The 16,388-nt window shown below is 34.4% G+C and overlaps 1 protein-coding gene across 1 annotated transcript in view; it reads right to left on the bottom strand.

The window, feature by feature from the left end:
- alpha-Man-Ia (alpha-Mannosidase class I a) overlaps positions 1–16,388 on the bottom strand; it is a 262,108-nt gene that overhangs the window by 58,298 nt on the left and 187,422 nt on the right. The window contains exon 4 of the mRNA XM_090379089.1: positions 14,877–14,971. Coding sequence (XP_090235215.1) covers positions 14,877–14,971 — 95 coding nt within the window. The remainder of the gene's footprint in view (positions 1–14,876; positions 14,972–16,388) is intronic.

Below are 16,388 nucleotides of genomic sequence, written 5' to 3'. Positions count from 1 at the left end.
ATTTTGGAATTGGTGAAAGAAATGAAAGAGGTGAAAGACTTGTGGAATTTGCAGAATCTCAAGGATTGTCAGTAATGAACACTTTTTTCAAGAAAAGGGTGAACCGAAAGTGGACATGGAAGAGTCCAAATGGATTAACTACTAATGAAATCGACTTCATCCTCACTAACAGAAGATATATTGTGAATGATGTTACTGTCCTGAATAAGGTAAATGTTGGAAGTGATCACAGAATGGTAAGATGTACACTTGATATAGATGTAGGAAAGGAAAGGAAAAAACTGTCTGGAGTAAATAATACAAAGGTCTTTGAGATAACAGAAGAGGAGAAAAAGCAGTATGTACTGGTACTTAAGAACAAGTATGAGCTTCTGCAGACTGCTGAGGACCAAGATATCGACGAGGAATATTACAACTTTTTGAAAGTGATAAAGCCCAAGAAACCTATAGGGAAAAAGAAATCCAAAGAAGAAAAAATTAGTCAAGAAACACTTGTCATGATGAACCGAAGACGACAAATGAAAAGCAAGAAAAACACTGACAGGGCGAAAATTGAGTATACTGAGTTATGCAAAGCCATTAGAAAGAGACTCAGAGAGGACATAAGAAAATTTAACACAAGAAAAGTAGAACAAGCATTAAGGGAAAACAAAGGAATTAAATCAGCAGCCATGAGCAGTAATAGAGAAAGACAAATGATACTGAAACTGAAGAATAGCAATGGTGTACTTATAAACAGCAGAGAAGGCATAATTCAAATAGCAGAAGACTACTATAAAGAGTTATACAAGGAGCGAGGGAATGATACCATCAGTGGGGAAGATGGATCGCAAATTTGTAACACATACAACATACCTGATATCCTTCCTGATGAGGTAGAACATGCAATGAAGAAAATGAAGAATCAGAAAGCCCCGGGGGAAGATGAAGTTACTGTAGAGTTGTTAAAATTGGGAGGAAGAGACATAACACAAAAACTGGCAAGGCTCTTCACAAAGTGTATTAGAAAAGGTGTGACACCTAAGCAGTGGAATAATGCAATCATAGTTTTGCTGCATAAGAAAGGAGATAAATCAGAAATTGGAAATTATAGACCAATTAGCTTGCTATCCCACATCTACAAGTTGTTCACAAGGGTCATTGCTAACAGATTAGAAAGAATACTTGATGAGAATCAACCGAAAGAGCAAGCTGGCTTTAGGACAGGATTCTCAACTACGGATCACCTTCATGTAATATCACAGCTAATGGAGAAAGCAAATGAATATAAAACACCATTATGCCTGGCATTTGTGGATTATGAAAAGGCATTTGACTCCATACAGCATAAGGCAATGTTTCGGGCACTGGAAAGACAAGGCATTGATACCCCATATATTATGATTTTGAAGAAAATATATGAGAGTGCTACCTCCTTTATTAGACTAGACAAAGACAGTAGGAAATTTAAAATTGAGAAAGGAGTTCGACAAGGAGACACAATATCTCCGAAGCTGTTTACTGCTGCCCTTGAGGAAGCTTTCAGAAGATTAGACTGGTCGCAGAAAGGAGTCAATGTGAACGGAGAGTACCTAAACCATTTACGATTTGCAGATGACATTGTGGTCATTAGCCACGATCCCAACGAATTAGAGGAAAATCTTAATCAGTTATGCACAGCTAGTAAGGATTGTGGACTAAAGATGAATATGGCTAAAACAAAAGTAATGATGAACAAGTATGCCACAGAAAGGGAAATAATGATTGAAGAAGCAGTAATTGAAAAGGTGGAGTCATATACTTATCTGGGACAAGTCATTAGCTGTAATAATGATAAATGGCTGGAAGTCAAGAGAAGAATAAATTTTGGATGAATAGCATTCAGGAAATATAGTCACATACTGAAGAGCAATATCCCAGTTTGTCTGAAACATAAAATAATGAACCAATGTATACTCCCCACCATGACTTATGGAAGTGAAACTTGGGCACTCACCAAAAGAATGGAAGAGAAGCTGAGAACTACACAGTGAAGAATGGAACGAATCATATTGGGAATCAGACTGTTAGATAAGAAGAGAAACACATGGATTAGGCAACAAACTCAAGTAAAGGACATTCTTATCAAAACTACAGAACTAAAATGGTCTTGGGCAGGACACATAGCTCGAAGACATGATGACAGATGGACTAAGAAAATAACAGAATGGTATCCAAGAGGAGCTAGAAGAAAACCTGGAAGACAAAGGCAGAGATGGATAGATGAAATTCATGAGTTTGTGGGTAGTAAATGGATGGCCAGTGCTCAAAACAGAAGGAACTGGAAAGTTGCTAGAGAGGCCTTCATCCTGCAGTGGATTGAAAATGGCTGATGATGATGATGAAATGGATGGCCATTGCACAAAACAGAAGGAACTGGAAAGTTGCTGGAGAGGCCTTCATCCTGCAGTGGATTTAAAATGGCTGATGATGATCATCATTAAGTTTATCTCATATTGTGAATACCTTCAAAACGAGTTGCCATGATATTGCACTACCTCGAATAAGTAATGATTCACCAATGGAGACCAACAGAATGCAGGCATGTGGTTTTCGGTTGACTCAACGGAGGAACAAATGGAAAATGTACAAACAAAATAGTAAAAGAACTCACCTAATTGACTAAGCTAAAACTAAACCAAAACAAAAAGGAGATATAATGGAAATATCTAGAATATAAAAGACAAAGCCAGTAGAAACTTCAAGCAACGAGGAGGTGGGATGAAAGTAAGATGTTAAATCTCTTTTCCAGAAAGCAGAAATTAAAAGTTCCTCTCCACAAAGCAGCAAGAAAAGGGTGCTAAAATTTTGTGAAGGAGAAAAAAGGTAGTACGGGAAGAATGTAGTTTCTCACTATACATTTGTAAAAGTAACGGCTCATGATAAATGAAAGGAAGAATAGAGGAAAGTTAAAAGTAAAGGAAATATAAAAAAACTGGGATGGCCCAGGTAGTTTCTGGATGCAAATCATGTTCCTACAGAAAAGACCTTGAACAGAGTATGAATCATGAACTTAAAATTAATTATCAGAGAGAATAATAGTCTATATAGTATTGGTGTAAACACACTATAGACAACTCTTAAACAAAAAACTACTTTAGTAGTGTGAAGTATTATTCTCTTTTTACTTAAAGAAAATAATAGCATACGCATATGTATGCATACACGCAAGCACACACACACTATAGTAGTCAAGTATTCTGCATTTGCTAGTCAAGCTTTCCACACAGTAAGACACTGCAATGACAAGGTACATAATATATACAGAATGTATAAATCTTAGAAAATGAGATGGAAGAAGGAAATAAACTGAACAACCTGCTGAGCTAGAAATATAACCATGGTAAGGCACTGCTGTTATGAACTATCACAAAACTGTCAATTCATGTTGTTTCTTTACCTACTTACAGTGATCATATAATTTGTGTGTTTACTGTATTGCACAATATTAAATTAAAATAGTTGGCAAAAATGCAAGAATGTCCAAAAACTGTTGAGAATTTGTATAAGAAAGCAAAATTAGAAGATAATGCAAGCAAATGGTAAAAGGCAAGGGAGGGGAGGGAAGGGAAGGGAAGTGTAGATAAAAAAAGCAAAGATAGCAAGAGGTTAAGGAGGTTTGACATTCTTATATAAATTCTCCCAAAAAATCTTTGCTAAATTTGTGTAATTTACTAATTCTAACTTATAACCGCCTATTAATGCATCTAAGTTACACTGTAAGCACTTATTTTAATTTTATTACTATTCTACTTCTTAATTTACTTTAATTTCTTATGTTCTACAATGTACACTGCATTGGGACTACCTTGTCCATATTTTTCCAAAGTTCTACTGCATTACCCTCATATTTGCACTCGCTTATTTTTATTTTTAAAATTCCATTTTTTTCCACAATAGAGACAAGCATAGAAACGTAGTTTTTTATACATGATCAGGTTTTTAATACATGATCAGGTGTAGTCCCCTGAGGAAACCTGATTATGTATCAATATTTAATTTTAGCTAACATCAGATTTTAATTTTATAATTTTTCTCCCCCTTCCCTGGACTTTTAACCAAAGAATCCCACCCTTATCTGATGTGTGCAATAACTCTATATATTAATCTAATCATTTTGCTATACAGTTCACTGCTCTCTAATTGGCTATCCAATTCAACCTATAATTTTATTAAATTCATTATATTATATAGGATATTCACATTCTTTCTCTCTTTCTCATGCCTTCAATATCTCCAATTTCTGCTATCCTTCTCCTATTAGTTTTGGCATTCTGTGTAATTTATGCCTCCATCTTTGCACTTTTCAATGAATTTATTATTTTTACCTCATATATACACTGGTGTTCAAAGAAATGCATCATCCCTTAAAATTGTAACTGTCATCCGAATAACATAAGTATATGGCAATATTTCTTACAGTTTGCATCACATAAGATTGACAGGTGTAGGTGATGACGTAATATTGCATCAGCTGTTACTTTCAGCTATATAAGCACACTCTGCAAGAGTTGCAGTCTTTCCTTGCTTGAGTCAGGATGGCAAGTTACTTGCAGTTGACACCACGAAGAAACAGTGCTATTGTTGCTTTACGTGAGGAAGGATGTTCTTCCCGTCATATATTATAGAGTGTCTTGTAATCATACAACAGTGAGTAGATTTCTTTTCAAACTCAAGAATACTGGTTCTGCTGATAGGAAAAAAAGTAACTGGACGCAAACGAGTCTCTCTGCCAAACCAGGACTGCATTTTGAAGCGCTTATGCCTTTGTTTTCTACATCAGCATGTTCGGGAGGCAACTAGAGGGAGTAATACTCTTCATTTGATTATCAGTAGTGATTCTTCATGCATTAAGAATCTGCAGATAAAGGAACCACTAGGTGGCAGTGATCACAGTGTACTGAAGTGGGATTTACTCAAAGAGGTAACTACCATAAAGGGAAGGGTTATTGCTTTCATAAAGGTGACTATGATGGACTGAGACAGTATTTAAATTCTATACAGTGGGACCAACTGATAATGTTACCAACAGCAAATTCAAAATTGGGAAGCATTCAAAGAACTTATCTTGGAAGCTACTAGGCTTTACATACCAACTAAGAAATATTGTTCGAGGTTTAGGCCTAAATGGATGTCAGATGAACTAATGAGACATACGGCAGAGAAGAAAAATGCACGGGCTACATATAAATTAACACGTGACACAGAAGCTTATGATAGATATAAGCTGATCTGCAACCAAGTTACAAAGGAGGTTAGGCAGGTGAAGGCATATTATGAGAAATCTTTGGCAAGGGATGCAAAGAAAAACAGCAAAGAGTTCTTTACTTATGTAAACTCTAGAAGGAAGGGGATGAATCAGATTGGTCCACTTGATATCGATGGTTCAACTGTTGATGATCCTGCTCAGGTAGCTAACAAACTAAATGAATATTTTGCATTGACATTCACACATGAGGAGTTATTCAGCGAGGGGAATGTCAGAGGTGTATTCAACTCTGGCAGTAAACTAGATAATCTTGTAATAACTGAGAGTAAAGTGGAGGAGAAATTGTTGAAGATAAACACAAGAAAGGCACCTGGGGTGGATGGGATCTATCCAGTCATATTAAAGGAGGCAGCAAAGGAAGTAAGCAAACCCTTAGCCATAATTATGAGAGCTTCCTTGGACTCAGGTGAGGTACCCATAGACTGGAGATGTGTAAATGTGACCCCAATTCACAAAGGAGGATCAAAGGCTGACACAAGCAATTATAGACCTGTGAGTTTAACTTCCGTTCCAGGAAAATTAATGGAGGCACTGGTTAAAGAAGCACTGCAGGATCATCTAGACAAGACTTCAGTTATAGCTCTGACCCAGCATGATTTTGTTAAAGGGAAGTCTTGCCTGACCAATTTGATTGGATACTATGATGCAGTCACAAAAGAACTCTGACAGTAAGCTAGATAATCTTGTACAATCTGCTGCACAAATTGGAGCAGTGTGGCATTGGAGGCAAATTACTGCTACTGATAAAGGGGTGGTTGAGGGAGAGAAGACAGAGAAGAGAGTGGTAATCAATGGACACCGCTCATCGTGGACTAATGTTATTAGTGGAGTCCCTCAGGGTTCAGTGTTGGGTCCATTATTGTTTTCTGTATTTATAAATAATACTGATTATGATATATCAAGCTTAATGTCCAAGTTTGCAGACGATACAAAGGTTGGCAGGGTTGTTAAGGACACTACTGACGCTATGCTGCTGCAACAGAATCTGGAAAGGTTGAGCAGATGGGCTAAGAGGTGGCAAATGAAGTTTAACATTGACAAATGTTAAACTACATATGGGAAACAGCATATGTAAAAGTACTACATATGGGAAACAGCAACGACAGAGCAACATATCAACTCTATGGTACTACACTGACAGTCGTAGAGAAGGAAAAGGAACTGGGGGTAATTGGGCAGGCAGATATGAAGTTCTCTAAGCAGTGCAGACGGGCTGCAGGAGTAGCTCATGGTGTCTTGTCAATGATATACAAGAATTTTTCTAGCAGGGATAAGGAGGTGATTATTCCCTTGTATAAGGCAATGGTCAGGCCACACCTTGAGTACTGTATACAGGTCTGGAGACCTCATTTCAAGGATATAGAGCTGCTGAAATGAGTACAGAGAAGTGCAACAAGATTAGTGAATGGAACAAAGGGTTGCTCTTACGATGAAAGGCTTAAGTTTTGCAAATTACAGTGTCTGGAGACTAGGCACCGGCGAGGTGATCTGATAGAGGTGTATAAAGCCTTGAATGGTTTGAGCATGCTCAATGCTGATGGGATTCTTCCTCTTGCTTAGAATAATCACCTGAGAGGGCATAAATTCAAATTGAGGAAAGACAGATGTAGGATAATGTGTGGAAATTTGCCTTTAGCCAGCGGGTAGTTGGTTGGTGGAACAGACTTCCATCGCTTGTTGTGGAAGTTGATAGCCTAAATAAATTTAAGGCTCAGCTGGACAGGTATTTCGAATGAACGGAGGGGTGAAGTGGAAAGTAGCAAGTGCAGTAACAGTCAGAAGACACCTCTTCAAAAATGGACTGTAGCCCATCATCCTAAGAAGAAGCCCCTCCTCACATTGAGGAAAAAAAAAAAAAAAAAATGAAAAAGGCCTGATTAATTTGGTGTAAGGAGCGTGTCAAATGGACCCCCAAGTAGTGGAAGTCAGTTATTTTCTAAGATTAAAAGTATTCAACCTGCATGGCTCTGATGGGAGACAAATGATTCGCCACAGAATACCATCCAGACTGTATGGTGTCTACCGAAAAATTTCCCTACCAGCAAAAAAGATATGCGGGTGCATTTCATATCGCGCAGTTTATAAAAGGTTCCATAAATGCCAATGGATACCTGGCTATATTGGAAGGCAAATTGCTGCCAACCATTAGAGACCATTTCAACCTGCCAAATAACTGCATCTTTCGGGAAGACTGTGCTCCTTGTCATCGGGCGAAAAGTGTAAGTAAGCACTTCTGTAGTTACTTTAGCTTCATTTCTGCATTAGAGGTTCGACACTAATGTGTTTACATTTGTTATAGGTGAAAAAATGGTTTGAAGAATGGTACATTACAACTGTTAGTTGGCCTGGAAACAGCCTGGACCTGAATCCTATAGAGAACTGTTGGCATTGTGTGGAATGTGCAGTTGCCAGAAAGAAATCAAAAACCCTTTGTGAACTTTAGGAAGCCATAATTCGTGTTTGGAACCACAAACTATCAGTTGATTATCTTCAGAAATTGATCTTGCAATGCCTCGATGGTGTGCTACTGTCATCAGGGCCAGAGGCGGTTCAACTAAATATTAGTTTGCACCCAGTGAACTTTTCATTTTGTTTTCCATTTAAAATGATAAACTGAAGAAAACTGAGGGCTTCTGATAACATTTCAGCCATAATTATTGTTTACCAAAGGTTGCAAATGCTCATTTTGGAATATTTTGAGAGCACCTGTCAAATATTAATTAGCTTTGACTTAACTATTTATAAATATCTTTTGTTTATATTTCTATTTGTGATGCTAGTCATCAACGTAACATACCATCGCGAAAAACGGGTTAGAAATGTAAAATTTCTAGGTGATGCACTTTCATTGAACACCAGTGTATATATCAGGGACGTGCCCTCTGGATAGGCAAGATAGGCAGAATAAAATTATAAATATTAATTATTAAATATAAAAAGTATATGATTTCCAATTCATTATAAAAATATTAATTTAATGCATGAAATTTAATGTATTATTTAGTAAATGGCTATATTTTGAGGTTCATCATCATCATCATCAGCCATTTTCAATCCACTGCAGGATGAAGGCCTCTCCAGCAACTTTCCAGTCCCTTCTGTTTTGTGCAATGGCCATCCATTTACTACCCACAAACTCGTGAATTTCATCTGTTGATGTCTTCCAGGTTTTCTCTTAGCTCCTCGTGGGTACCATTCTGTTATTTTCTTAGTCCATCTGTCATCATGTCTTCGAGCTATGTGTCCTGCCCAACACCATTTTAGTTCTTTAGTTTTGATAAGAATGTCCTTTACTTGAGTTTGCTGCCTAATACATGTGTTTCTCTTCTTATCTAACAGTCTGATTCCCAATATAATTCATTCCATTCTTCGCTCTGTAGTTCTCAACTTCTCTTCCATTCTTTTGGTGAGTGCCTAAGTTTCACTTCCATGAGTCATAGTGGGGAGTATATATTGGTTCATTATTTTACATTTTAGACAAATTGGAATATTGCTCTTCAGTATGTGACTATATTTCCTGAATGCAATCCATCCAAAATTTATTCTTCTCTTGATATCCAGCCATTTCTTGTCCCAGATAAGTATACGGCTCCACCTTTTCAATTACTGCTCCTTCAATCATTATATTCCTTTCTGTGGCATACTTGTTCATCATTACTTTTGTTTTAGCCATATTCATCTTTAGTCCAAAATCCTTACTAACTCTGCATAACTGATTAAGATTTTCCTCTAATTCTTTGGGATTGTGGCTTATGACCACAATGTCATCTGCAAATCGTAAATGGTTTAGGTACTCTCCATTCACACTGACTCCTTTCTGTGACCAGTCTAATCTTCTGAAAGCTTCCTCAAGGGCAGCAGTAAACAACTTCGGAGATATTGTGTCTCCTTCTCAAACTCGTTTCTCAATTTTAAATTTATTACTGTTTGTCTAGTCTGATAAAGGAGGTAGCATTCTCATATATTTTCTTCAAAATCATAATATGTGGGGTGTCTATGTCTTGTCTTTCCAGCGCCTGAAACATTGCCTTATGCTGTATGGAGTCAAATGCCTTTTCATAATCCACAAATGCCAAGCATAATGGTGTTTTATATTCATTTGCTTTCTTCATTAGCTGTGACATTACGTGAAGGTGATCCATAATTGAGAATCCTGTCCTAAAGCCAGCTTGCTCTTTCAGTTGATTATCAACAAATATTCTTTCTAATCTGTTAGTAATGACTCTTGTGAACAACTTGTAGATATGGGATAACAAGCTAATTGGTCTATAATTTCCAATTTCTGATTTATCTCCTTTCTTATGCAGCAAAACTATGATTGCATTATTCCACTCCTTAGGCACCACATCTTTTCTAATGCATTTTGTGAAGAGTCTTGCCAGTTTTTGTGTCATGTCTCTTCCTCCCAATTTTAACAACTCTACAGTAACTTCATCTTCCCCCGGAGCTTTCTGATTCTTCATTTTCTTCAATGCATGTTCTACCTCATCAGGAAGGATATCAGGTATGTTGTATGTGTTACAAATTTGCGATCCATCTTCCCCACTGATGGCATCATTCCCTCACTCCTTGTATAACTCTTTATAGTAGTCTTCTGCTATTTGAATTATGCCTTCTCTGCTGTTTATAAGTACACCATCACTATTCTTCAGTTTCAGTATCATTTGTCTTTCTGTGTTACTGCTCATGGCTGCTGATTTAAATCCTTAGTTTTCCCTTAATGCTTGTTCTACTTTTCTTGTGTTAAATTTTCTTATGGCCTCTCGAGCCTCTTTCTAATGGCTTTGCATAACTCAGTATACTCAATTTTGAGGTTAGAGAGGCACAATTTCCCCGTGCCTTTCAACCTCAATATATATATACTAACGCGTGTTAAGCAGCTCCAGATACATGAAATACCATGTTATAAAGGCAGAATAATTCTTGCTTCGCTTCAGTGTGCCATTGGTCTTTGCAGAGTGAGGAGTGTATGCATGTGTGTTGTTGCATTGTTTGCCTCTAGTGATAGAACTGATATTTTATTACTTTAAAAATACTTTATTTCAAAATTTATCCCTTTTCAAATACGGACAGTGAGTCTCTTAAAAAATTTTCTAATTATCTTATGACGAAAAGTCTAATGTGATTAAAAGTGGAAGAGCAACACCAGAACTAAAACAACTTTAACAGCGTAAAGGGACAAAAATAATAAAAACAATTCAAACTGTGTGGTACAGCAAGAAAGATTGGTTGTGCAGCTGTATTACAACAAATAGACTCTGTTTCCCATGCTTGTTATTTTCTATATCCAGTGAAAGCGTGTGGGTAAGAACCAGATATTGTGATTTAAATAATTTGCCTAATGCTTTAGTAAACATGAAAGATCTGCTGCGCATTATGAAAGCCAAATATTATTGAAAACATTTGGATCTACACGAATTGACTTGAGCATAGATAAGCTGAAAAAACTTAGCGGTGAAATTCATAATAAAAAGGTAAAGGAGAACAGAGGCATACTGCAAAAATTAATATCTGCTATTTGCTTTTTGATTAAACAAGAACTTGCTTTTCGCGATAATAATGAAGGTAAATCCTCTTTAAATTCTTTAAATTGTGGAAACTATACTGAGTTACTGAAATGCTGCAAAATTTGATGAAATTTTCAGGTGTTTCTAACAAGATCCAAAATGACTTGATTGAAACAGTAGGAACAGCTGTAGAAAATAGTATTAAAGAAGAGATTGCAAGATCCCCATTCATTGCTATAGAAGTGGATGAAACGACTGATATTTCAAATACAGCTCGGTGTTCCACAGTTTTAAGATATGTATTGGATTTTGAAATATCTAAAGAAGTCTTCATAGGATTTGACAAACTTAAAGACAGAACAACTACTGGTGTAAAAGAATGCATATTTAAAAATTTTTAAAAAATACAACATCTGTGCTGATAAACTTATAGTACAGACATACGATAGAGCATCGGTAATGGCATCACCGATGCCATTTAAAATAGTATTTAAGCTAAAGTAAGAGAAAAAGCACCATCAGCATTATTTACCCATTGCTATACTTACAAGTTGAATCTTGTTCTATCTCAGCCAGCGAAATTCATATCTGAATGCACAATATTTTTCAAGACCACTGAAGCTCTTGCCTCATTTTTCAGTCACTACAAAACAAACGCAATTTCTTGATGACATAGTGCAGAAATGCATCCACAAGGCTGCACCGATGAGATGGAGTTCTAAATCAAAACTAGTACAAACTATTTTACACTAACATAGTGACCTTTGTGAACTTTTCAAAAGCATTAACAGCAATCCTTTATTGTGAGATTTAGATACCTTAGTGAGGAGCAATGGATTTTATAATTGGTTAACGCAGGATTCAACATACTTTCTTCTTATGATTTAAGATAAAATTTTCATTAAAACTGACACACTCTTCAATATCTTACAAACTAAAATTATAGATATTCTATATTGCATTGAAAGAATCAATGAAACAATCAATTTTCTCGAAGATCTGCACACATTTTGATGATATATATGCGAAGTTTGAAGAATGTTGCAAAGAAAATAACTTGATTGAATCAAAATGTCGTACAAAACGTCAAATTAAAGAAGAAAGAGAAAGAATATTCTGTCTAATATTGAATGATATCTTGAAGCATATGGAAGCAAGACACAGTGAGTTTAAAAATTTACAATTCATTTCATTAGTCGATAGTAAAAAGTTACAAAAACTAGCTAGTCAAAATGATAAGGATGCATCAGAAAGTTTAGAAAAGAGTTATGGTGACATCTTTGATGTCATAAGACTCAAAACTGATCTAGCTGGAATTTATAATGCACAAGTGTTCCGGGATAAATTCAAAATTTGCTTACTTTCGTATTTCAAAATGGACTCGAACAAACGTTCCCTGAAGCGGTGAAGCTGCTGCAATTGATTTTAACAATTCCAGCTACAACAGTTTCTGTTGAGAGGTCATTTTCAGCTTTGAAAAGAATTGAAAGCGTCACCAGAAATAGAATGAAAAATGAAAGGCTTTAATTTCCATTGAAAAAGAAAGATTAATTAAAATGGAGCAAAGTCCAACTTACAATTTCTATGAAAAAGTGACCGATATTTTTAGTACTAGCAAAGAGAGAAGAATGGAGTTCTCTACAAATAAAACTGTGAGTAAATATTTTTTGTTTAAAATATTTTTACATACTGTTTTATAGCAACAAGGTCTTCTGCTTACAATTTACTTTATAAATGCCTACTGTATATATATATATATATATATATATATAGTATAAAAATACTATATATATATATATATATATATATATAGTATTTTTATAATATTATGGGGATGATAATCATGTTAAGATATATATATATATATTTAAAATATATATATATATTTTAAATATATATATAGGATAATATAATGCACAAAATTTAGTATACAAAAGGATAATATATAAAGCTTATTTTGGATATTATCCTTTTGTATAGTAACTTTTGTACATTATATTATCCTATACATTTTATATAGATTTATCAGAGTATATATCTTAATATGATTATCTTCCCCATAATATTTATAAAAATACTACTTGTAAAATAATAAGAGGAGTACGTAGAATGCTTCCGTATGATACTCTCCAAAAATTAAAACGAAAAACTTACATTACAGTAAAAAATAATTAAAAACCAATTTAACACAATTAAAATAAATTTAACGCAATTAAAATATTAAAAAGAATCTTCTAACAAAAATATTCTTTTTAATATTTTTAACTGCATTAAATTGATTTTTAATTGTGTTAAATTGATTTTAATTGTGTTAAATTGGTTTTTAATTATTTTTTACTCTAATGTAAGTTCTTCGATTTTTTCGTTTTAATTTCTGGAGAGTATCATACAGAAGTGTTCTACGTACTATATTGAGGTAAACTCTTATTATTTTACAAATATTAATATCAACGTAGAACGTATTGAGCATCACAGCTCTGATTCATACTATAAAAATACTACATACAACACATTACGGATGTAATGCATCCATTGCCACCGCAAGTACATTAGCCCATAAATATTTTTGCATTACCTTCCATTCTACTCATTAATATATATATATATATATATATATATATATATATATGGATAATTATTATTATTTATTTTGGTTTTTTTTTGCCAGTCAGTGCAGCAAAAGCCTGTGGCTTCCTTGCACTATTAGGTGAATACTATTACTAAATCATTGCAGCTATATCCAATTAACAATTTAAACTTACGTTGTATTCTTCAATTTTTAAGTAAATACATTTATTTTCACACTTATTCATCACCAATTTGTAGATATCTTCTCCACTGTTGAACTATAGCTTTTATTCCTCCACTTGTAAAAGTTGCCGTTGGCTTCCAAAAACCACTTCTTGACAACCACAATTACAGCATTTTTATCAGCAGTGTTCCCCATGATGACCATTCTTCATAGGGCCAAACAGATGAAAGTTTTACAGTGCAAGGTCAGACTGTATGGGAGATGTGGTCGAACAGTTTAACCAAATTTTACAATAGTTTCTAGTGAAGATGCTGGTATGAGGTCTGGCATCCTGAAGGATAAATTTTTCTTTCTTGTTTGGTCTCACTCTTCTAATTCATGTTTTCAGCTTTTTCAGGGTCTCTACAAGAGATGTAACCTCTTTTTTATATCATCAATTTTCACTCCAGGCAGAAGTGAAACTTTGGCTCTTGTCTACCTATCTTTATTGCAAAATATTTTACCTACTTCAATGAAAATTTTCAAGTAGATGGTTTTTGTAACCTTTTTTATGTATATAAATAAACTTTCAAAATTAAAAGAAAGAATGAAATACTAAAATTTAGTTTCTTTTCTTTTTCTGAAAACAAGCATCTTTACTAATAATATTCACTGTGCTAACAGTATGATCTGCATACTCCTTTGAAAGATACTACTATAGCTAAGCCAAAGTAGATAGGGTAAAAATACTTCAAAAGTAATGTTAAAAAAAAACCCAATCTTTAATGCCTAAGTAAAAATAACTTACTGTACATTAAATAAACTCAAGACTGGAAGTAAATTTACTATCAATTAAATTTAGTTATAGAGAAAGGAGTTTTAAAAAAGTATTAACCATATCCTAAATCATTTTAAATTGAAAGCATTTCAATTAAAAGCCTTTCCTTTGCCTATAATCTTGGGCAAAGGAAAGAACAGTCCTTACACTAATAGCATTGACCATTTAAGGTCAGATGCCATTATTACAAGCTGCTTTGGCATTCAAAAACAAATACACAACATTTCTAATATAAAAAGAAGTATAACTGCCATTTATTTGTAATGTGGTACCAAAACAGTTTGAAAGATGTTACATCATTACATATAAATGGCAATTATACTTCTAAAATGGAAGATGCTGTTTATCTGTAAAGCAAAATCAAAGCAACTCATGGTGGTAGCACTGCAATCCAAGAGCTCAATAAGTCAATAAGGACTTTATTCCTTTCTTTTCTTGTCTATAAAATATAGATGCAAATCTCAATTTAAACAATATTGTGATTAAAAATTAAATAAATTCTCCAAAACTTACGTTTTTAAGTTTACAATTGCAAATGGAATACCAGTTGGAGTGTTGAAAGCTGGTAATAACTTCTGTGCTATTTGTTCTGCCTTTTCTTTAAACATCTACATAAAAAAGTACAAAAAAATAACACGAATTTTAGTTTAACTATGCAAAAACTTTTAAATAAAGTAAAATTATACCCAAATTGACTGAAAGATACACAGCAGTTCACTGATTATCCAGTGAGTGAACAGCCAACTTCCTATACTTTTCAGTGGCCAGTCATGAAAGAAACCTAAGTCATAGTAGTGCATATTCATAAAACACACCTGGTTTTCCTAGCTTCATGTACATTTATATTTTTATATACAGTGAAAACTGGTTAATGTGTTTTTAAGGGACCAAGCAATTACAGATACCCTCAGCAGGAAAACATCATAAAAGGATTGAATGGTGAAGCCCAGAACAGAATTCTCATTACAGCAATCAACTGATTACATTTTATTGTATACACTTTGAAACATTAGCCAAGTTGAACAAGTCCAGGGAAGAGAGCTAACACAATCAGGCAACATAATGCATTAACTATACAGTTAAAAAAAATCAAAGGCATCCAAAACTTAAAGAAATGCTTGTGTACTGGTATTCACTGAGCACAAAAGGTTTAAAAAAAAAAAAAAAAATTATACAACATGCAACTAGGAAGTTTTGGGAATGACCATGGTAAGGCATGCTGTTATGAACAATCACAAAGTGGCCAATTTGTGTTTACAGTGATCATATAATTTGTGTTTACTGCATTGTACAATGTTAAATTAAAATAGTAAAAATTTTCAAAATTTTATGGAACAGTGAATGAACCTGAAATTTCTGGTTAGCACAAGGGAAACTACCAATGAATGTTATGAATTATTACAAGAAGTTTGTGGAGAATTTGAAATATTAACAGGATGAGTTAACAAGTGGCATAAATGATTTTCAGAAGAGAAATAATCCATGATGATTCTTGATCTGGACAAAAACTACAAAAAAACTGATGAAAATGTTGGAAAAGTGTGGGCACTTGTTCATATCAATGAAAGAATAACTATCAGAATTACAGCAAAACTATTTAACAGATAAGAGTACTTGCTAAATTTAATCATCAATCTTGAAATGAAGGAGATCTGCATGAGGATGGTGCCTAAAAATTTTACAATACCAACAACTACAGCAAGAACAGGTTTTCACTGACCTTTTCAGACAAATTTCAAGAAAAACAAAAATTCCTGAATAATGTCATTATGGGAGCCAAAAAATGGAATATTTCAGTATGATCCCAATCTGAAGAAAAGGAAAGGAAAGACAAACCATAGGAGACAGCAAGTTCTCCAAAACTGGTGGGGGAAAGAAGTTATGATAAGCAAATCAAAATCCAAATTCATTCTCCAAAGGAAAGTGTCAATTAGACATTTTACTTTCAAGATCTAAAATGTTTGAGGAAAAAGGTGTTGCAGAAAAGACCAAAATTGTGGTCAGGAAAAAACTGCTGCAAAATAC

The sequence above is a fragment of the Mastigoproctus giganteus genome, chromosome 8 (assembly GCF_048544385.1).
Source record: "Mastigoproctus giganteus isolate SK-2022 chromosome 8, ASM4854438v1, whole genome shotgun sequence".
Classification (NCBI taxonomy): Eukaryota; Metazoa; Arthropoda; class Arachnida; order Uropygi; family Thelyphonidae; genus Mastigoproctus; species Mastigoproctus giganteus.
Note: the sequence above shows the minus strand (reverse complement) of the source record. Positions and strands in the feature narration are given on the sequence as shown.